Raw genomic sequence first — 16,984 nt, forward strand, 5'->3', positions numbered from 1 at the left:
TTTTCCTTGTATTTAGTGCATGTACAAATGGTTTATTATCCCTACGGCGTGAAAGGAAAAAGGTGGGGGGAGACGCAATGGGTCAATAGTTGAGTGAATCAAGTGTTGGAATCTGATTTCAGTATTATAATTGACAGTTGGCGTTGAATAAACATTACCGTGTGTGTGTGTGTGTGTGTATATATATATATATATATATATATATATATATATATATATATATATATATATATGTGTGTGTGTGTGTGTGTGTGTGTGTGTGTGTGTTTTATTCCCCCTACATCATGAAAGGAATTGCTAGTGGAATTATGATAAAAACATGGTGGAAGAGATCCGGAGTTACTTCTACTGATGATTCCTATGACGTTCAGGATATGAAGGAAAAAAAAAAACGCTGAATTTGAGAAGTATGAAATGGTCGTGACCTGATCTCGCATGACATGAGGGAAATTACGGTGGAAGTGACACATATCTGCTCCTTAAGACGTACGGTAATAACGATCGTAATATCTATCATAATAGTCTTTTGGAATAACTACAAAGCCTTAGTCTAAAAAAAGGGGCTCACATGTATGGAGTCCGATCTCCCATAGGGGGCTTAGAGAGGGTCTTTGGAAGAGGCTATGCGGGGACCGGACCCCTGGTGTACACATCACTGGAAACGCTGACGACCAAGAGTGAGGTGAGGTGAGGTGAGGAGAGCTGCTGCATACGCTTCGTCTCGGCTTGAAACCAGCTTAAAGCTGAGGACCTTTCTTTCTTTCTTTCTAGTCTCGTGGATGAGCTTATGCGTTTGAAGATTCAAAATGGAGAATGCTTTGAGTTTGAGCTGGATGTAATGCCAAACATTTTTGACATACATTTGAGGAAACAGTCGGCCAACGTTCCGACACAGGCTTCATCAGAGACAAACATTCGCCGACTGTTTTGCGTACAACGTTTCACGCGCGCCATTTCGTGTCTTCTACGTGAAAGGACAGGTAAAATGGGTCAATGTGGAGGGTGGGCTCAGGATGACTGGAGTTACATGGAGAGGGGTCGAGGGCGTGAAAGAGTTCAAAAAAGGTTCACGAGGGCTCATCAGTACACTTCCCGCCGCTCGTGCAACGGGAAGATCGGCTGCAGGGGGAATTCTTCCTGTTGGGGAGGAGGCTGCTGAGAAGGCGTGGCGGGAGGGGCGAGAGTGACGGTCGTGTGGGGTTGGGTAGCTGGATTGGGAACCTGCGACGGGATCAAAGGCTGGTGAGCGAGGTCGTGGTCATATCGGGCTGTGAGGGGCAGGGAGAGGTCGTCCACGCGCCGTGAGGACGCTATTTGTCGCCGGAGCCAACACAGCCCGTGGCACTTCCACGTCCATCCGTGGAAGTAGAGCACCAACCATCCCTGCGGAGGAGAGAAAGGGGAGCATTAATGCATGCTTTGAGTCGCATACTATTGTTCATCAGTTTATTCACATACAGCTTTTTGTTCACTAGTCTTCTATCTCGTTCACTTTTTGACATATACAGTAATGTGACTGTTTTCACCTAAGAACGAATGAAAATCAACATATTACAGATAACTGACAGTCAAAAGTTTTTCATACTGTCATTGGTGTTAACCAAGATTACTATAACCTAATGATTACCGTAACCTAATGTGCGTTTGATACAATAATTAATTCATTTATTTTTCTAATGCCAACTAGATGGTCCATAAAATTCGGACGGCAAAGAAAAAAACCGATAACTAGGCCTGACGGTAAATAATTATCTTCAAGATACTGACTAATTTCGTGTCACTTAGGGGTAACATTAACAATCTTCGATATTGTAGGTAATACTGATGATCGCAATTACAACCTTTGTCATTTCTGCCACTAATCAGAAGAAAGAATGTTATTTTTTAAGCCGGGTTGGTAACTCACACTCAAATCTTAAACAGATTCTGCTCTAAAGGAAGAAGCAAGCCAGCATCTTTCTTTTACATAGTCACACCACTAATAACAATAACAATAAAAGCCACAATAATATTAGCAATATAATAATAATAATAATATTAAAACCTAGTAATTGTCCTTGAAAATGAGTAAGCTTCGTTATGCCAGAGAAAGCACCGATTATCTCATTCGTCATTCTGAAATTAGTAGTTGCAAACACTGCAGTTTGGAAACAAAAAAATAACAGGATACTCGAGAGATCAGAAGTTTTAGCGTGATGTTATACAACGTTATACATGATGTTTAAATTTCATTATCGAATAACTCACTGACCAGACAATCATGCAGTTGGCACTGCTACTGATTGAGCAGCAATTTACGAGACACCATTTTCATAATTTTCCTGATTAAAAAAATTTAGTTTAGTTCAATCTCGATTCTTATCAGCTCAGTCAGTACAGGGAAGAGAGTTGCTGCATGTCTCAAACAGTTTCACTTCTGTTACGTAACGTAATCCGCTATCGTGGAGGAAATTCCCTAAGGCCCTGAGGTAACATATGATTGGAAACTGATAGGCTCGTGAATAACCTGACATATTTTGGATAGATTTCCATATCCAGTTCTTATGGATTTTTGGCCATCTGTGCGACCTCATGAACCTGAAAATAGGTCAATAACATAATCCCTGGGTCATATCACCAGACGACCATCACCTTCCTCTGAAAATCCTTGAAAATCTAATAATAATAATAATAATAATAATAATAATAATAATAATAATAATAATAATTGTAGACACTATAATACTGTGTATATATGTAACACGTACTTGTCACTGTATGCCTTACTCTCGCTCCCATATATATATCATTGTATATTGATAAATGGCAACTGTATTCTTGCCTCACATGTACGTATATTGAGAAGTGGCAACCGAACCCATTCAAATCCAAATCCAACGCCTTGCAGTACTCCGCTTCCCCTCTCCGAGTTCGGTTGCTCACATGCATTGTCCTTGTTGCGCTGTAACCTTACCAAATAAAGAACCTACATTTCAGATCAGACAGTTTCACGTCTCATCCCAACCAATATGGGGCAGTGAGGAATTAGGGGAAGAAGTTACAAGAAGCAAGCGAAGATACAGGAGACTTACAGCGAACCAGAAGAAAGCCAACAGAGGACCATACACCAACAGTTGCCCGATTTGATTCTCTCTCTCTCTCTCTCTCTCTCTCTCTCTCTCTCTCTCTCTCTCTCTCTCTGCACTGGACGTTATTTACTGGTAGGTACAGTGTATCATATGTGCAATGTAAGTGGTGCTAACGAGCCAACTAGTGCCAATATTTCACGCACTGCAATCAAAATACTGGTACTGTACCTTTTCGTTAAATATTGTTTTAAGCCTGTGTGGGGGTAAACTGTTAGGAATTTATTCCCAACTATTTGATTGAATAAATGGATTTCATATTTACGTCAAGTAAAATTATAATAATTGTGATTCGATAGGTAATTCCTTTTGAGGTAAATAAGTGGACAATATGTCTAATTTAGATTATTTCTATTTAATAATTATGTATAGACTTGTACTAAAGGGCGATTATGGACATATAAATGTATTAGTTAAGTCTTATTGGTAAATAAATAAATAAACATTTAAATATATTGCTTTGTTCCGTAACGTTAAATAATTATGAGCTTAGCTTGTATAGCAATTCTGAAAGAAAGTTAACGTTATGTGGTTTAAACCGGTTTAAGGTGTTTAAATTTTCGTAGGGTAAATCTGCTGTGCGATTCTTAACTACCGTTTAAGTAATGTCATTATCTCTTATTTGATAAGACAGAGTAAGTATTTTTAAATAAATATCTATTCATAATAAAATGAAAGTAATAAGAAATAAGTGAAAATTGCATACGAAACACCATTGACCTTGACGATTGGGCTTAACCTAGAGCAGCGCTTCTTAACCGGGGGGTTGTCTGAGGCTTCTCAGAGGGGAGTTGTCACAAACGATTCGGGAGAATATAATTTATTTTCATATATTTGGGTTAGCCAGTTGGGATTTACCAGTTTGGTGAGTGCAGCTTGTTACCTCCCTTTCCCGGGCCCCCTTTTCACAAGGTTCACCATTTCAAAATTTATTATAGGGGTTAGAGTAATATTCTGAAGAGTTTCGGGGGGTTACAGGATGAAAAAAAGTTAAGAGCCACTGACCTAAGCAAACGTCATTTGGATCGGGACACTCCTTTAGAGTGGATGGTGTTCATTGCTTAATAAACTCCTCTGTTTTTGGAAAGAATTAATTCAGGAACGATCTGATAAGTGCAATATATGGTTGTTATTATAGGCCTAAATTTGAGACATATGAGGGCTACCTTTCTGGAAACTATGGGACAGTCGAAGCTGAACGTGTACTTTATGGAGCAAGGATTGTAGTTCCTGTGTCCTTCCCCGCCACACTCCATCATGACTCCAAGACTTTCACACTGGAATAGAAGCCATAAAGCGACAGCCATGACAGACTGTTTGCTGGCCAGGAATCGACTCGAACATCGCAATTATTGTCCAGGCTTGCAGGCCTTGCCAGGTTTTACAACCCAGCCTCCAGCGGGAACCTCTCCAAAACAACGACCACTCTAGGCTCTTTGAGTCTGTGTCAGTGGACTTCTTCAGCATTGCAGGGAAGTCATTCCTCGTCGTAAGCGAAAGACTTTCTGGCTGGCCTGTGGTTGCCCCATGCTACAGTGCCACTACCGACTCTGGAACAATAAGGATATTCTGCAGATATTTCCGGGAGGTCGTTGTCCCACTTCGCCTGAGGACCGATGGTGGACCTCAATTCACCAGCCGTAAATTCAGGGATTTCATGGAGCGATGGGGGAGTACATCATCTCTACACCCTGCACTACCTGCAGCCCAATGTCCATGCTGAGGTCACTGAAGGATGTGAAGCATCTTATACAGGCAGTCCTCGATTATCGGCAAGGGTTCCGTTCTGGGGGTGTGATGATAACCGAAAATCGCCAGTAACCGAAAATCGTCGATTTCCGGCGCTTTTTCGGCGATTTTCGGGGCTTATCGGTGAAGAAAAGCGTCGATTTTCGGTTATCAGCGCCTCTGTTAGGTATGTATCGGCGGAAATCAGTGATTTTCAGTGCTAGACAAGCGCCATAAAACCAAATCACCATTAACTGAGCCCGCCATTAACTGGGGACTGCCTGTACTGAAGGCAGCACCCTCCAGCAACATCGACTGTGAAGACTTCGACCATGGCCTCTGAGAGTTACGGAACACTCCAAACTTCACAGGCCACTCCCCTGCAGAAATTCTATATGGCCACCCACTTCACTCCTGTGTGCCTGCTCATCCTCAGTCATTCTCGCAGGAATGGCTCAATAAAGCTGAGCACTGCGATAGCCGTGCTGCCGCCAGAGCCGAACTTCTACAGCGGTCATATAATCGCCTTACATGTCCCCTACCCAGGCTAGAAGTTGGACAGTCAATCAGGATCCAGGATCCAACTTCTCACCGCTGGGACAAGGTTGGGATAATCATGAGCCATGGCAGGTCAAGGGACTATGAAGTACGTCTCCCTAGTGGGCGAGTGTATTATAGGAACTGGCGCTTCCTGTACCCAGTACCAACACCTGGCGCTGACCCTCTACCTCACATCCCTGTGGACCTTTCCATGGACACAAAAGAGTCCTCCAACAGCCCCACATACTGTAGATCTCCCAGGTTTTCCAGATGAAGAACTTGCTTGAGATGGGACTATGAGCATGAAAGGGGAGGGAGGTGTAGATACTGTAATCTATATGTAACATGTATTTGCCATTGTATAATGTATTCCCGCCTCCCCTGTATATAACACTGTATATTGATAAGTGGCAACTGTATTCTTGCCTCATATGTATATTCAGAAGTGGCAACCGAACATATTCACATCCAATGCTTAGCAGTACACTGCTTCCCCTCTCCAAGTTCAGTTGCTCACATGCATTGTCCTTGTTGCATTGTAACATTACCAAACAAAGAACCTACATTTCAGATGAGCTAGTTTCACATCTCATCCCAACCAACATGGCACAGTGAGGAATTACAGGAAGAAGTTACAAGAAGCAAGCGAAGATGCAGGAGACTTACAGCAAATCAGAAGAAAACCGACAGTTACTTGCGTTGGTCTCTCTCTGCAATGGACTTTATTTGCTGGTAGGTACAGTGTACCATATGTGCAGTGTAAGGTGATGCTAATGAGCCAATTAGTGCCAATATTTCCCACACTAATTAAAATACTGACACTGTACCGTTTTGTTAAATTCTGTTTTCAGCCTACTTGATTGAATAAATGGATTTGATATTTATGTGAAGTAAAATTATAATAATTGTGATTAAATAAGTAATTCCTTTTTAGGTAAAAATAAGTGGACAATGTCTAATTTAGAGTAATACAAGTCTATACATAATTATTAAATAATAATAAATGGCGATTAATGACGTATAAATATGTGTTAGTTAAGTCTTATTGGTAAATAAATAAGGAAAACAAATTTAAATATATTTTTGTTCCGTAATATTAAATAAACATGAGCTTAGCTTGCATAGCAATTCTGAAAGAATGGTTAACGTTCCGCTGTTGAAACTGGTTTACGGTGTTTAAGTTTTTGTAGGGTAAATCTGTTATGTGATTCTTAACTACCGTTTAAGTAACGTCATTATCTCTTATTAGATAAGACAAAGTAATTACTGTTGAATACATATCTATTCATGATAAAATGAAAGCAATATTTGTATTAATTGAGATATTCTGATAAAATTCATAATATTCATAAATAAGAAATAAGTTAAGTTGCATAATGAAACACCATACAACTGGGCTTATAACCTAGAGCAAACGTCAGTTGGATAGGGATATTCCTTTAGAGTGGATGGTGTTAGTGCTTAAGAAACTCCTCTGCTTCTAGAAAGAATTAATTCAGAAAGGAATCAGATAAGTGCAATATATGGTTGTTATTTTAGGCCTAAATTTTAGACATATATGGGGGCCTGAATGGTGAATTTCGACAGTGCAGTTTCGAAGTTGGTAGGTTACCAATTAATTAATTTAATTTTATATATTTTGTAATATTGCTTATTTAGGACATAAGAAGAATATAATTTAATTTTCTTACAAAACAGAACATTATTCACAATGGATTCTCGACCTTCTCGGGACGAATGTGACGACACCCCACTCGACCCGTGTTTACAAGATCCTGTCTACTGTCCACAGTCCCCACTGCTCTCCATCCCCAGATGATGATACCCCAATCAGCTGTTTTCCTTTCACTAATACAATACCTGGAGAAATGTCAGATCAAGGATCATGCCAGGATCAGACAAAAGGAGGAAAGGATAAGAGACGAAGAAAACGGGAAGAATTAAGGGTCCAGTGACAGAGAGAGGACGACGAAATTCGCAGGCAACAGGAAGTAGACCACTACAGTGCCTTTCTGCAAATGCTATCCCCTCCCCTCGTACAGCAAGCAACCACAGGAAGCCCCAGCACACCTCCTTTGAAACCTGCAGCTCCTACCTCACCACCAGAGGGCACAGTGACCCCATCAGTACTCCCTCCACAGAAGGCAATGGCCCAGAACCAAACCCCCTTCATCCAGATGCAACTTTTCAAATTTTTGGGAATGGCGACATCTCTGGGATGATTAGTAAGTCATGGTGGATCTGCCCAAGTTACCCAGAGAGAAACAGTTAATCCAGATGAGGATGTCTTGCCTTTGGAGACACAAAGGATCCTTGAGCACACCCTAGACACTGGAGTGAGTGTTGAAGTCTTGGATGCCCTTCAAGGACACATCAAGAGCCTTTGCAACGAGAATCTACGTCGTAGGGAGCTGCTTACTTGCAAACAATTAGAGGGAGAGTCCTTTTACATAAGACTCGAGAACATTGCAGAGGAAGTAGACGTCTGTCCCGGTAGATCTTTAGTTTGTGAGCCAACCCAGATGAGGATGATCATCCTCTATGGTAGGCAAGGATGAAGAACTGACTGAGAAACTCACAGCCCTCGACACCGACGCCTCTCTACAGAATATTATCAACATGTGTTGCACCTATGATGCCACCAGAAAGGCCACTTCTGCAATTCGTGCTTTGCCTTCTCAGCTGTGTGCCCAGGAAGCAGAAGAAACATGGAAAGGGTGCCACCCCTACCACACCATCACAGAGTGTTTCATGTCAGTTGTGCAACCCCACAAACGGATCCACAGAGAAGTGTCCAGCAACAAACAGTACCTGCAGTGAATGTGCCCACGAGGGACATTGGGCCAAGGCACAAAGGTGCCCCGCTAGACAGGTCCAGTGCCACCACTGCAACCAACAGGGACATTATGACAAGTGCTGCCGAAAGAAGACAAGAATACAACAGTGCCAAGCATACAACACCCTCTCCGGGCAAGAACACCAGCTGTTATCAGATGGGAAGACCCTCTCCTATCAAGACACCGCAGCCAATCTCTGTTTCCCTCTTGTATGGTGACATCACATCCAGGGTTCAGATGTTGTGAGACAGGTGCTGACATCTCTGTTATGGGCCCTCAGCATCTTAACCTTCTGTGCATTCTTAGGAATGCACTACAACCTCCACTGGTTACCCCAGTGTTCACTGCAGATGGCTCTATGATGACACCTGCCTTTAGGATCCTTCACAGCCACTCTCACCTTGGATCTTTGCTGAACAGGATCTCTCAGCCCCTTCACAGCCACTCTCACCTTGGATCTTTGCTGAACAGGATCTCTCAGCTCCTTCACAGCCACTCTCACCTTGGATCTTTGCTGAACAGGATCTCTCAGCTAAGTCCATGAAGGTGTCCAACACCACTGCTGTCAATATAGCCCTGTCAGTATAGCCACTGCAAAGAGTTGGCCATTATTCCGCCAGAGTTTTCCAGACCTGTTCTGGATGTTACCCCTGTCAATAGGTGTTCAGAGCTGCCTCTTCATGCCACCACGTCACCTGCCAAAACCAGAGACCTTTTTCTATGAGAGAGTTCAAGGACATCCTGATCTCCAAGGAAAAACTGAAGAAACCCACTCAGACGATGGAAGGACTCCCAATGTGAATCCATCTTAAGGAAGATATATCTTTCACCATCAGCACACCTCGCCGCCAGATACCATATACCTTCCAGGAACAAGTCAAGGCAGAGCTCAAGTTCATGGTAGATTAGGGTGTCATTAAGCCTGCCGGTGATGAACCATCAGTCCCCACTCATTGTAGTACCTAAGGACAAAGGCGTTCGAATCACTGTCAACCTCAAGAACCTCAACAGCCAAGTAAAACGCCCAGCCCACCCTTCACCCTCACTGTTGTCTAACACTGGCAGCATTGATCTGAAGGCCAAGTTCTTCACCACTGCAGATGTCCCACATGGGTACTGGCAAGTGCAACTTGCAGAGGAGGATCAAAAGTTAACCACATTCATCACACTCTATGGCTAACTCTAGCACTGCAGAGGTCCAATGAGATTTGCAGCCACAAGAGATGCCTATTGCCCTCGAGGAGTCTGCAAGGTGTCAAGAATTGCGTCAAGGTAGTGGATGACATCCTGTTATAGGACGAGGATTTCCCCAGCCATCTATGCTGAACCTATGGGATGTTGACAAGGTGCTGCAAGTTTGGCATCACTCTTAACAAGCACAAGTTTGTGGTCGCCGCCTCCGTGTTACCTTCTGCAAATTTCGGATCTCCAAAGACAGCATTCAATAGACCCCGACAAAGTAGCAACAATCAAGGGCTTCCCTACATCGACAAACTTGATGGATCTTCGTTCATTCATAGGGTAAGTGAACCAATTGGCCGACTTTATGCCTGAGACAGGTAATGTAGCTCAGCCTCTCAGATTGTTTATGCGTCCCAGGCGTGCATTTGTATGTACTGCGGATCAGGACGGAGCATTTCGCCGAATAAAGACTGCCTTGGCTAGCCCACCAGTCCTTGCCTCCTTTGATCCAGTTATCCTACAGACTGACACTCCTTGGCCCAATGGACTAGGATATGCCCTTCTACAGGACCATGACAATGAAAGAATCCGCTTAGTACAACAGTGTGGCTCTCGTTTCCTTGCAGATGCCGAAGCGCTCTACACCACAACTGAGTTGGAGATGTCCAAATGCCCACTGGTGCCAAATTCTCAACCACTACACACTGGATGTGGTTGAGAATCCCCGTTTGCAATGTCTCAAGGAGAAAATCTCACTGTATCTGTTCACAGCTGTGTGGCATGCTGGCAAGCAGCTCGATATACCTGGTGCCTTGTTGTGTGCCCCCTTCAGCCAGCTCACACCACAGGACGAAACAATGTGTTGAGGCTGGGACATACATCAGGACCATCGCTACTGCTCATGCAGCAGCCCAAGAGGTTGGCGCCTCACCCCAGGACGCTGACAGGATTATTCAAGATCTTCATGATTCAGTGACGGGGGACCCATCATACAATCTGTCTTCAAGACTGCGTGCTCTTAGGCTTTCCTACCAACCGTTATAACTTACATAATTTGTTGCTCCCATTCTGGAACTACAGGACAGCCTCTCAGTTGACACTGCACTCTTACTTTATGGAGCAAGGATTGTATTTTTTGTGCCCTTCGCAGCCGCACTCTATCACGACTCCAAGACAGTCACAGGAATAGAGGCCACAAAGCAATGGGCACCACAGACAGTTTACTGGCCAGGAATCGACTCTGACATTACAAGTACTGTCCAAGCTTGTGAGCCTTGCCAGGTTTTACAACCCAGCCTTCAGCAGGAACCTCTTCAAAACAACGACCACCCTGTGTCAGTGGACTTCTTCAATGTCACGGGGAAGTCATTCCTCTTTGTGACCGACAGGCTTTCTGGCTGGCCAGTGGTTGCCACATGCTACACTGGCATTGCCCCCTCTGCAACGATAAGGATCTTCTGCAGATATTTCAGGCAGGTCTGTGTCCCATTTTGCTTCAGGACCGATGGGGAGTACATCATCTCGTTACTTCCCCTCACTACCTGCAGTTCAGTGGCCATGCCGAGGCCACTGTGAAGGCTGTGAAGCATCTTATACTGAAGACAGCGCCCTCCGGCTACATCGACTGAGAAGACTTTGACCGTGGCCTCTTGGAGTTATGGAACACTCCAAACTTCATGGGCTGCTCCCCTGCACAAATCCTAAATGGCCACCCACTTTGCTCCTGCGTGCCTGCTCATCATCAGTTATTCTCGCAGAAATGGCTCGAGAAAGCTAAGGACTGCGATCACTGTGCTGCCGCCAGAGCCGAACTTGTACATAGGTTGTACAATCAACATGCATATCCCCTACCCCATGTAGAAGTTGGGCAGTCAGTCAGGATCCAGGATCCGACTTCTCACCATTGGAACAAGGTCGGGATCATCATGAGTCATGGCAGATTAAGGGACTATGAAGTACGTCTTCCCAGTGGAAAGTATACTGGAGGAATGGGCGCTTCTTGTACCCAGTACCAACCCCTGGCGCTGACCCTCTACCTCACATCCCTATGGACCTTCATATGGACACAAAAGAATCCTCCTACAGCCCCACATAGATCTCCCAGGTTTTCCAGATGAATAAACCTGCTTGAGATGGGACTAAGGGTGAGAAGGGGTGAGGGAGGTGTAGTTACACTATAATCTATAGGTAACATGTATTTGTCATTGTATAACGTATTCTCGCCTCCCATGTACATAAGACTGTAAGTGGCAACTGTATTCTTGCCTCATATGTATACTGAGAAGTGGCAACCAAACACAATCAAATCCAATGTTTAGCAGTGCGCTGCTTCCCCTCTCCGAGTTCGGTTGCTCACAAGCATTGTCCTTGTTGCATTGCAACCTTACCTAATAAACAACCTACATTTTAGATGATCTTGTTTCACGTCTCATCTCAGCCAACAATATCTGTAGTAAATTTCCTCCAAAAGGAGCTAATACAAGTTGAGAAACTTAATGTGCAATAAATTGTCTTAAGTGATTACAAAGAAAGCAAGGGGACATTTCCCTGTGTTTGACTTTTCATGGCACTCAATTTTCCAACTGAACTTCCCGTTATTTGAAACAATCATTAACTTCTAACGCAACAGTACAACTTGGAAGACACTTATCTCCTTCAATTCTGGGTAAAGAATACGAATGTTCTGTTCCATTCAGGGCAGTATTGTATATTTCTACCCTTCACTTCCCCAGCTGTTTCATTACGAGATATTCTTGATCTTTCTTTTTAATTGTTGTTCTTTTATCTCTTGCTTTACTGTTCACTGTTCTTCGTGTAGTACGATTAGTTGAACCAAGTCCTGCCAAGCTTTCATGAAGGCGCGCATGTCTGTTTTCTTACTACTCAACCCATTCATCTATTCTAAATGAACAAGTTCTTGATAGAAAACAGTACAGTTGTGTCAATTTGCATTCTCGAGTAAAGAAAAAAAGTGCCGTCTAAAGTGGCAAAGCAAATCTACTTCAGCTTGATGACTAACAAGGGACTCAGATTTTTTTTTAGAGAGAGGGAGATGGAGGAAGAATATAGACACCTCTCATGCAACAGAAAGATGGAGGTGGAGGAGCGATGGCGACATGTTTATATTTACTCTTTAGTTTCTTTAAATTTAATAGAGATGCAACTAAGGAATAAATAATGAAATGAAATGAAATAGAGGAATAAAATAGAAAAAGACGTCATCGATGGGACAAGAGCATCGACCACAGTCATTCGGCTCATGCAGTCAAGACAGAAAACAAACGACTTACTGGTTAAAATCAAAGAAGGACACGAACAATAACAAGCTGATCAAGATGAAGATGATTCAAGACAAATAAAAAAACACGGGGAGACACATCGTGGTACTATAATAAGGAAAAGCGCCTCAACAGAGAATCACTGCTCGCTTTGTGTCAAGAGGAACCTTTTGTCTTGAGAAAATCGTCCTTTCTTTGTCAAGGGATTGGACTTGAAAGGGAAAAAGGCGCCGACCCTATTAGGACGAAGACGAACAATAGAGGGAATCGTAGAATTAAGCAAAAGGTCATGGTGGCGACACATACAATTCCGTAACTTTCAAGAAAGAGTTTTTAACTTCCATAAACGTACCGCTACTTGCTAGAACGACAAGACGCTCTCATTGTCCAAGGAACACATTTGCTATTACAACAAGTGTCTGTGAGATATTCTCATATATACGACGAACGGAAACGAGCGCGTGTGTTTTCAAATCTGAAAGACAGGAACATGACGCTAAAGAAAAAAATCACCTGTCTGCCATTCAAAAAAGACTGTTTGGAGTTCTTTAGTTGTTAACAGTAAGTTTGGTTAATGATCATGTATCAAGAGATCTCTTTTCTTTATCGATACCGCCAGTCGGGCGAGTAGTGCAGAAAAACGAAAGGATTTCTTTTATCATAATTGCATTTATTGGAAGAAATTTGATGGAAACACTGGTAACCACATTTTCAAGCATAGTAGAACACCAAAATAAACAATTTTAAAAATGTCGCGTGTAGGAACGGAAATGGATTTTAAAGTTCATGAAAATTTCCTACTCTTTATCTATGATTTTACCCATATACAAATCAAAATTGTTCCTGGATATTTGAACTAGACATACTTTTTCTTCATTGTGTTTTCAGTGCTAACCTACCATCATTATTGACACATATGTGACATGTCCTCAATTTACCTAATACGAAGAATGGTACAAAATTATTTAGAAAAACTCTCTGGAGACCAGACCTCTACCAGAATACTACGACTCAAAAATTAAATGCTGATTTCGCTCCCCACCCCCCATCCCCCCTCCATATATTTTCTGTCGTTGTTTTTCTTTCGTGCCCTTCTTTAATGGGCAGGAAATATCAAAACTGAATAATAATGGTCGAGAGTTTTCCATCGCGACCTAATCACTTGATGGTGGTTTTCACTCATGCTTATCAAGATCCATTCATCCTTTTCCAGAAATCGTAGTACGACACATCCCCCTGCGCGCCCACACACACACACACACACACACACACACACACACACACACACACACCATGGAAACATCACCTATTTTCTCCGATGAAGAAAAGTCCAGGGCTACTACAAAGGATATTCTAGTAAGCTTTCATTCGCTTGTCAATTACGTGTGTATGCACTTATCACTTAAATCCAGTATAGGTTAATGAACGGTAATGAGCGGTATGATAGGCTGGATGCCAACCGCTAACGTCCACACATTATATCGGTAACGGATTTATTCCGAAACTTAGTCAACAGCAGGTACAGAGAAAAGGTAATGAAAGAAATTTGGTTACGATTTGATTTGAGTGTTATGAAAATTTTATGTGACATGGACGGAAATAAAGAAAACATTTTTCAGACAACAATAACAATAGAAATAATAATTGCATTCTATCAGGTTATAGGAAACGAAGCTGGAAAGTAACTTTCTTCGGTAAACTAATAATAATAATAAAAAAGACGAAAGAAGAAAACAGTCCCATCAAACAAGTAGAAGTTACAGTAGAAGTTCTTGTGGAGCCCGGAGGTTTAGAGGCCATCTCTGGAAGGGAATCAAACTCCATCTACAAAACCCACAAGGCGACCCGAACCGCCATAAAGGGGTCAGGTTTAGAACATGAAAAAAAAGGCCTGCTCCGGAAACTGCTGCTGCTCCTCCTCCTCCTCTTCCTCTTCCTCTTCCAACTGCTGCTGCTCCTCCTCCACGCTCTTTCATTTAGAGAGAGAGGCGATGGGTTGACAGAGTCAATGAAGTCGACTTCCAATATTGACTTTTAATTCTGGTCCGTAAATGGAAAGGTTCTTTTATCTTTATCAATGACAAAAGGAGTAAAGATAAAATAAAAAAGGCTACTCCATTTTTCATTTCGTCTTTTTTTCTCTCTTTTTTTTTTACACTTTAGTTTGCGGACATTGAAGGAAAATAAAAAGATAAAGCATTTTATGGCTAATTCATGTTAGATTTCCATTTTTCTTTTTTTTAAGAGTCTCCATTTTCTTTTGTCTTGTGTTTTATTCGGACCTGGGAAAGAGAAAGGCATGAGGCTGGCTGCCAAATTGTCCTTCGGCCTCAAAAAATAAAAATATCCAGTATCCGGTAATGACAGATTGACAAGCTGGAAAACTCCTGGTTAGTTCATACTGATCATTATAATTCATTTCTGTTCCGTGTCGCATCACAAAAAAAAATCAAAATACGCAGCAAGGTCGAAATGTGTTTAAGTCACAGCCACTTGGACCCAGTGATTAGAATCTGATTGCAATCAAGTCTTATAAAGTATTTTAACTACCTCCTTATCGTACGATAATAACTAAAACAATTATGCTTTGCTCTAGCCATTCTTTGACAATTATATAAAACTACAGTTGTACCTATATGTGGGTATTTATTAGCTCCTGAGAAGCCTTTCGGCAGAGCCCTCACGACCTTACTCGTGCTTGCATTTTTATCTTAACTTGAATCATCTTGTATATGCTTTCAAACTCTTCCACCGGCTTCTGCAGTACCTCCTCAATATCCCCACACTACTGCATCGTCTGCAAGCTTCTGTCATCCTACACTTAACACTACGCATTTCATATCCAGCAATTGCACGACATCTATTGTCTTTCTCTTCCTTCTTCGGTCTTTCCATCCATAAAAACACTAAACATCCACGGGGACATAAAACACCCTTGTTTCGGGCACATTTTGACGTTAGACCAGTCACTCTCCCGTTTACTTATGCTATCTCACGCTTCGTTTCCATCAAAAATACTTTTAATCGCTCGCTACAAGGTATATTCTATGTCATACATCCTCAACATCGCCACTTATTCAGTTTAGTCATTACCTTTTCCTACGTCCATGTACGCCACGTATAACAGTTTCCCTTTGCTTTTAAATTTCTCACCTAGCTGTTTCATAGAAAAAACGAAAGACTTGGTCCAAACATTCTCTTTGTTTTCTAAACCTTCACTGGTCTTCCCTTATCAATCCCGTGTTATGATGACACGTTTCAAGCGCTTCATGAACCTCGCAAAATCTGGCAGTAGCTCAGGGTTTGTTGAGATTCCATGTAACAGCATCGACTGATCAAAACAACAGCACCTGGTTGCCAAACAGCTATCGAGTACGGAGACATCTGCCAGCTTCTATACGCCAGGCAATCTAATAAACACAAATGGGAATGCTATTATTTTTCTGGCACCGTTGTAAATTAGGAAATTGCATTTAATTGTCTCAAATGAACACCTATTTTTTAGCTCGGTCTTTAGAAATCGGGACATTTATCTGGCCCGAGCGACGCACGTCACTAATTCCCATTGAATGAGGTTCTCCTATACATCATCTAGAATCTTAATGAAAGCAATTAGGTCCCTAAAGGAGACTAATTGAAATGGCTTCTCCAATAATCGATGGAAATAGAATTATGATAGGAAACTGGATAAGCACTGAGTGTGTGTGTGTGTGCGCGCGCGCGTCTGTGTGTGCGTACGTGTATTTGCGCACGCGCGCGCGTTGGGGGGAGGGGGATTAAAGTATGGGGGTCTTTCACGGAGGGGTTTACAGACTAGACCTGGTGCCTATTGCTATACTATGGTTTATTCAGTGCTTGGATGGAAATGCTATGGCCTCGCAAGCTTGGCAACAGTGACTGCATGCAAGACAATGAGCAGCTTCAATCGCCAATGGGCTGGGTAACATATCCTCTCAGTTCACGTAACCCCCACGAAAAATATTGGCGTCTCTGTATTATATATTTGTAAGCGTAAAAACTCAGCCAGAAGTTTTAAGCATAGATACACATTGACGATTATGTGTTTGAAAGTATGTATTCTGTAGTTACAAACATACTTATTGGAGTTATATATATATATATATATATATATATATATATATATATATATATATATATATACATATACATATATACACACAGTATATGTACATATACATATATATACATATATATATATAATATATATATATATATATATATATATATATATATATATATATATATATATATATATATATATATTATATAATAT

At 41.9% G+C, this 16,984-nt stretch overlaps 1 protein-coding gene across 2 annotated transcripts in view; it reads right to left on the reverse strand.

The window, feature by feature from the left end:
* Positions 1-399: 399 nt before the first annotated feature.
* The window catches only part of LOC136851289 (uncharacterized), a 750,243-nt gene continuing 733,658 nt past the window's right edge, over positions 400-16,984 (reverse strand). Inside the window, exon 7 of one of the 2 annotated variants that reach the window (XM_067125276.1) lies at positions 400-1,383. In XM_067125276.1, coding sequence (XP_066981377.1) covers positions 1,081-1,383 — 303 coding nt within the window. In that variant the 3' untranslated portion in view covers positions 400-1,080. The remainder of the gene's footprint in view (positions 1,384-16,984) is intronic. The other variant, XM_067125277.1, reaches the window with a different exon arrangement.

This window comes from Macrobrachium rosenbergii, chromosome 23, assembly GCF_040412425.1.
Source record: "Macrobrachium rosenbergii isolate ZJJX-2024 chromosome 23, ASM4041242v1, whole genome shotgun sequence".
Taxonomy (NCBI): Eukaryota; Metazoa; Arthropoda; class Malacostraca; order Decapoda; family Palaemonidae; genus Macrobrachium; species Macrobrachium rosenbergii.